The following is a 6,783-nucleotide window of genomic DNA, read 5'->3' on the forward strand; positions in this document are numbered from 1 at the left end:
TGACATTATATATGTGAGCTCGAGTCTTGCGTTAGGTGCCGTTCTAATCTGACTAGATGAACTCAGAAAAAATAATCTGATGCAGCTTGTCCTCATCTTTGCTAATTCTTCTTTCAAGACAAATATCTGGGCTTTGTCTACGATTTCAGGTCCGATCGTATTTTTTAGATTTATTTTATAAATACATGGGGGAGATTTCTTTCAATGAATGCTATGTGATGTATGTTGTAAATTTCGTTAATCTCAAGCTCTCTGCCTTGCCACCGTAGTGTATGCGCTTAAGTATAATGGCAGCCACGGGCCACGGTTTTCCTTCAGTGAAGGGAACTTTGTGTTGTTGCTCCTATTTAGATCTCTATGGTGATTTTGCCATCATTTTTTTCACTTGTGCGATTTCACCCTCACTTTTTGAATGAAGTCTCCGTTTACCCCTGCTTCTAACACTGTTAGTTGGATGCCCACTAAAACAATAAAAAATTACAGAAAAAACTTAGAGCAATGGGAAAAGATCATGGTACTCTTATGGCAACTCTAACCGAGCTTTCAAATTTGAACCCCTACTCCTCTAGATGAGGATCTCTCATCTAGATTCCAATCTCCTACTTTTCTCGCACTCCAACCGAACTCTTATATATGTCATTATATCTTATCTTCCTCTTTCTTTATTGATATCATGTAACCAACAATCTATGCACAACGAATAGATTGACAGACTAAATTGGTGATTGACATACTATCTCGACCTCCTGCACTTACTATCTCGACCCATCGTCATACTATCTCGACCTTCTGGCACTTTTTTTTTGATAATACATATCTGTATTCTTAGATAAGGAAAACATACAAGTACTCATACGCGTACAGAGACGTACGTAGAGGATACAGAGGAAGCTGATACAGCCAAACTTCACAAAGGACCCTAACCAAAAGAGAAATTGCAAAGAAGCCCCTAGAACCTTCATGAAACCCCTGCCGCCGACCTCGTCGTCGCCAGCTATCGCCGTCGAGGAAGAAGCCGATCTTCACCGTGAGCTGCCGAGGCCCCATCGCACCCTGGCTTTTGAAGGAGTCGCAGTAGAAGTTGCCGTCGGCTGTAGCCCATCTACCGGGGACACATCCCGACCTCTGCAATTCCCGGATCCCCGGCGGCAGCCTCGCAGAGCAGCAAGCAACAGGGCGCCATCGGGGCGCATGCACGGCGCAGGGCCAGCCCACTCGCGGGCGGCCTCGACGCTGCCACGCAGGGCGCCGGCGCCCGACAGCCCCTCTGGCACGGATCCGAGATGGTGTGCGGCCCTCTGCAAGCAGAGCAGCACAGCACAACGCGCGGCCTGGGGGCAGGGCACCACCAGCCCCTCGGGCTCGGGCTCCTGCTGCAGGGCACTGCCGCCGGATCTGTAGCAGCCCCCCTCGCGCGCGGCCAGAGCCTGGCCTGCGGAGCGGGACGCCGCCGGCTCGTTGGCCGCAAACCCGGATCTGTAGGTAGGTTTCCCCGTCCCTCCCCTAGACTCCATGGCTACCTGAGATGAAAATCGACATAGGGAAAGCTCCGTGGAGGCGCGGGAGGGCCGGCCGTTGGCACTGTCGCCGGATGAGAGCTCGGAAGAGGAGCTCCTACAAGTGAGAGTCCGAGGGGGAAAAATGAGGTCGCCTCATCCGTTGGGATGAGATGAGAGACCGGTTGGAGAGTGTTTTTTGCGTTTCAACCCTCAAATATGAGGTAGGGGTAAAAAGAAGGGTTCGGTTGGAGTTGCCCTTAACCCTATCCAAATGCTTTCTCTCCTTTTTCTCATCCCCAAAGTCACATTCCCATACCCTCCCAACACTAGTGCAGCAATAGCATGAGGCGGCGGCGGCGGATGCAGCATGTGCGCGCGGCAGTGGCACCGGCTCAGGCGGGGGCGCAAGCCTAGCACATGGGCTGCTTATCGACCCACTGCCAACCTCAGCGGACTGTTGTAGGACGATGAGGACTGCAACGATGCCGGCGAAGTGGAGCTAGCTATAGCACCCATGAACCGAGGGCCTGAGTAGGAGTAGAACAGAGAGGACCGTCAGGTGGTTTTGGTGGGTTTTAGTCAAGTTTTCGTCTTCCAATTGAATCAATCTAATTCTGAATTTGGATGCAGATGCGGGAACAGCTGTCACTACTATAAAATTATTTTCACGGCCGGCCCTAAACCTATTTTCATCGCCGGTATAGGTGCCGGCGGTGAAATGTAGCAGTGAAAATACTCAATTTCACTGCCAACTTTTGAACCGGTAGTGAAAATAAATTATCACCGCCGGCAGTGATAATTACTTCCTGCTGCCTGTTCCAGCACTATTATCAAAATATTGGCAAGCAAAAAATGCAGTGTGTAAACGATAGGTAACAGTAGTCTTCAATTCTTTAGAAATATATGTATGACAGAGCATTCCAAAGAGAACTTATTACATTGGACATGGTATAGCTGACCAAGACTTTTATGGAGCGTCCCAGAAGCACACTGCTTTACATCAGCAATCACATAGAAATATATTCACCTGAGGTGTGAATAATCTAGCATGGATAAAGCTACCATAATCTAGCATGCAGGACAAATCTTAATATAAAATAAATCGCAAGCTTTAGCCAGGTCAAGCAACAAAACCATAATTAAATGGAGAGATGACACACACTAGATACTGTGAATTGAGTTGGTTCTAGATGTAACTGTGACCAAAACCACATGATGCCTTGCAAACTGTTTAATAAAGCTACCATAAACCACATGATGCCTTGCAAACTGTTTAATAAAGCTACCATAAGCATGCGTATCACCATAATATTGTCACCATGTAGTGTTTTTAGATAAAGTGTCACCATATGGCATTTTACTCTACCAAGCTTTTGTAACCCATTGTCAGAAGTGTCACCAAGTTTAATTCCACTGCTGTTGTCCAAATTTTCGACAACAGAGCAGGGGGCAGGGGCTACCTTGGGTTGGCGCCGAGTTGGGGAAGGGGGCCGGCAGTGGTCAGGGAACGATGACGAGAAGGGGGCCGACGGCGGTCAGGTTCAGAGGACGAGAAGGGGATCGGCGCTGATGGGGTTCGGAGGAGGAGAAGGCACCAATGGGAGGAGAAGGGGGCCGGCGCCATGAAGGCATGCTAGGCGAGCGGCCGGTGGCCTGGGTGCCGTAGGACCCGCACTCCTCCGGTGGAACACCGTGAAGGCCTGGGTGAGCTAGCGGAGGTTGGGGCGGCATGGAGGTCAGGGTTAGGGTCGGGACGGATGATGGAGGAAGGGGTCGGGGATGGCCGAGGTCAGGGTTAGGGTCGGGACGGATGATGGATGACGGAGGGGGGGGGGGGAGGTGGATGATTTTTTTTGAGGTGGGTGGTCGGGCTGAGCAGGCGAGGGAGTTTTTCCCATTTAAGGCTATGGGTTGTGCCCATCACCACCGGCCCGAAAATGAATGCGGCATTGAAAATCATTTTTACCGTCGCCCCCCCCCCCCCCCCCCCCCCGACGGTCAAAATAGCGGTGGTGAAAATAGTTTCTGCAATAGTGTGTTCTTCCCAACTAGCGGAGAGAGAGGGAGACCAGAGAGCCAGAGGGCATCTAGTTGAATAAGGCGGCTAGTTGTAGAAGTGACTTTTCCTATGGTCATGTTTCGGTCATGTTTGAAAGTTATAAAAATTTAGTTTGAATTTGCTTAAGAAAATTCATTTTAGACCGGTCATGTATGTTGATGGGTTAATCACACTTTTACAAATCTCCCCTCCCACCTCTCTGTGCCCCTCCCATTGAATGTTGATCTGATGACGCAGATTGAAGTTTTCATAGTTTGTACGGAGAGGTTGATTTGCACTTGATATATTTTCTGGGTAAATAATACAGACATGTATGTTGATGCTGTGTTTATAAAATGATTTTTCAAGACACGAGGTACCACCGAGCTGTGACTACGCTCTGCGTTTTTTTGTATCCCGCCACGCTGCCACCTCCTCGTCGTTCGGGGCCGACGAGAGCAAACATGCCGCCCACCGTGCGCACGCGGCGCGCCACCGGCATCTCGCTTCCCTCCGGGGGCGCCCCGGTCCGCCGCATGCCGCTCGCCCCCTTCGATACGTACTGGGTGGCGCTGCCGCCCGTCAGCCGTGTCTTCTTCTTCGTGCCGCCGTCGCCTCCCGTCAGCTTCACGGACATCGCGCGCGACCTCAGGTTGTCCCTTGCGGCGGTCCTCCCGGCGTTCCACCCCTTCGCCGGCAAGCTCGCCTTCTCGCCGGAGTCGCGCACCGTCGCCATCGTCTGCGGGGAGGACGCCCGCGTTGATTTCGTCGAGGCAGAGACGGAGCTGGAGTTGGCGAGGCTCATCGAGGAAGGCGCCGAGCACGACCCCGATGCGCTCGGGCAGCTTGTGCCGGACATCCGCCGGGAGGAGCTTCCAGCGCCGGTGATGGCGGCGCAGGTGCGTTGCCACGACCCACGAGCTTACGTGGAGCAGAGCCCTCTGTCACGCCACCTAAGGACGATAACTTTTTTCTGCCTGTGTGCACTCACTGATGGTCAGGTGACGGAGTTCGTCGGAGGCGGCGGGGGCATAGCGTTAGGGGTGGCGGTGCACCACGCTGCTGCTGACGGCCGAGGGATACTGCGGTTCTTGCAGATGTGGGCTGCGGCGGCGGTAATAACGCGAAGCCGGCGGGGCCGCGTGGGTGTCGCAGCGGAGCCGATGCCGCCGCCGATTCATGACCGGAGCCTGGTGCGCTTCCATGGCGACGAGGAGTTGGCCAGCGTGTTCTTGCGGCACCGCGCGCCGGAGTTGCCTAGAGTGAGCTGCTGAGTTGCTATTGCTATTTGCTAACATTACTTAATTTTTTCCTTTTGCTGACACAATTTCTTATCCCGCAGTGTCTTCTAATCTCAAATTCTCAATTCAAGATTTCAAGTACGTGAGATATTCACATTTGATGCTCGTTGGAATGGATGTCATGCAGATCGTGCCAAAGCAAGGCCCCTCTTCCGCCGCAACCACGGCGCCTCTGCTCTGCCGGTCCACCTTCACGTTCGCTGCGTCCGTGCTGCGGCGCCTGAAGCAGCGGATCGCCGACATGGGCGCCGGAACGGTGCCGTCCACCATGGCCGCGCTGGCGGCGCACGGGTGGGTCTCCATCGCGCGCGCCAGCAACTTCACGGACGGTGCCCCAGTGCACGCCGTCTTCCTGGCCGACTGCCGCGCGCACATGTCGCCGCCGGTGCCGGCCGCCTACGCCGGCAACTGCGTCGTCCCGTGCTTCGTCACGCTGACCGGGGCGGAGCTCGGCGGGCTGGACGGGCATGCCCGGGCCCTCTTCGCCATCAGGGAGGCCGTCGAGGAGGTGAAGCGGGACCCGCTCGCCGACCGCAGCCGGTGGAGCAAGCTCAAGGACATTCCGCGCGGCCGCGCGGTTATCCTGGCGGGGTCGCCGTTGTTGACGGCATATGCGCTGGACTTCGGCTTTGGGAGGCCCGCGTTGTCGGAGGCGGCGTCCATGAACCACGACGGCGAGATTTTCCTCATCGCTGGGAGGGAGGCCGGCTCCGTTCAGGCATCGGTGGCCGTCGCCGCTGGCAAGATGAAAGCATTCCGCGAGATATTTGTGCTTGACTCGAGCAAGAAGGGTGGCGACGGCTGTAGCCGTCTATAAATGGTATTAGCTTAAAAATGTTGAAGTGATGAGGGAACAAGATCAAGGCTGGTAAATGCCTAGTTACCTACTCCTATGTTGAAATACATTCAGACAGGATCTACCAAAAATGGGAGAGGTGTCAAAGGATGCTGTCATGTTAATGTTGGAAAAGGGGATCTACCAAAAATTAATACAAAATTCTCAAAAATCCGAAATACTCATACGTTGCCATTGCACTAGCTCGGAACATTTATCTACTCTCGACCTCGACCTAATTGGTACAGTTTATAAACTTATATGAAAAAGATAGCTTTCTTAGCCTCCCACAAGGCCACAAGGGCGGCTTATCTCTTTAGGTGTAGAGGGGCAAATTTGTGTAATAGAAACCTGCATCGCGGAGGTGGTAGGCTGATGATTGAGGTCCCATTTGGATCCTTCGACTGATAATTAGTCCGATATTTAGAAGCTAATTAGAAGGATGAAATATGGGCTAATTACAAGACTAATTGCAGAAGTCATGTCTATTGTCTAATTGGTGAGTAGAGCCCGTTTAGTACCGATGGATTCTATACTCACCAATTAGCCATAACTTGTGCAATTAGTCCATATTTAGCCTTCTAATTATCTCCTAAACATCAAACTATTTTTTTGTCGAAAGGCTCCAAATTAAACAGGGCCCGAGGGTGAGTACAAGTTCTACTCATGGGATCTATGTTTCATTTGGTTTCTTGATAAAATTTTGCCAAGGAATGGAGCTGCAGGGCGAATTAATATGGCACATGCCGTGGAATTGACCGTTAGATTTTTCATATAGGGGATTTGTTCTTGATGGGTCATGGATGCAGTATTGCAATGGGAATTTGGGAGTCTCAGACATAGATATGGGCAAGTTAACAATCCTAGAGAACAACTCCAAATACAACTATATTTTTCACTAATTGTTGATTTCAGTTCACAAATTTCTTTTGGTGCTCTCTTCCTATCAGCATACATGGCATCCCATTGCTCTGAGGAATGCACAAACAACTCTGGCATGCTCTACCTAATGGACACCATGTCTTCGATCACCTTTGTTGCTCTACCGGTAATCTCTTGGTATATCAAGTACTTGAATTCACATGGCAGCTCAAATTGTTGGCATATGCC

General features: G+C 51.7%; 1 protein-coding gene across 2 annotated transcripts; it reads left to right on the forward strand.

Moving 5' to 3' along the window:
* Positions 1-3,905: 3,905 nt before the first annotated feature.
* LOC120651123 (phenolic glucoside malonyltransferase 1-like) lies at positions 3,906-5,860 on the forward strand. Of its 2 annotated transcripts, XM_039928497.1 has the most exons (3): positions 3,908-4,436; positions 4,539-4,799; positions 4,966-5,837. In XM_039928497.1, exons 1-3 carry the CDS (start codon positions 4,002-4,004, stop codon positions 5,653-5,655), a joined length of 1,386 nt encoding a protein of 461 aa, XP_039784431.1. In that variant the 5' UTR covers positions 3,908-4,001; the 3' UTR covers positions 5,656-5,837. The 2 variants fall into 2 exon arrangements, with proteins under 2 accessions (XP_039784430.1, XP_039784431.1); XM_039928496.1 differs by having other exon boundaries at positions 3,906-4,799; positions 4,966-5,860.
* Positions 5,861-6,783: the final 923 nt, after the last annotated feature.

This window comes from Panicum virgatum, chromosome 9K (genome assembly GCF_016808335.1).
Source record: "Panicum virgatum strain AP13 chromosome 9K, P.virgatum_v5, whole genome shotgun sequence".
NCBI classification, from domain to species: domain Eukaryota; kingdom Viridiplantae; phylum Streptophyta; class Magnoliopsida; order Poales; family Poaceae; genus Panicum; species Panicum virgatum.

Excerpts from the sequence above, each read along its gene's own strand:
- LOC120651123 (XM_039928496.1), top strand. The coding sequence starts at position 4,002 with ATGCCGCCCACCGTGCGCACGCGGCGCGCCACCGGCATCTCGCTTCCC. Across the intron at positions 4,800-4,965 it reads GCGCGCCGGAGTTGCCTAGA|ATCGTGCCAAAGCAAGGCCC; the intron begins GTGAGCTGCTGA and ends GATGTCATGCAG.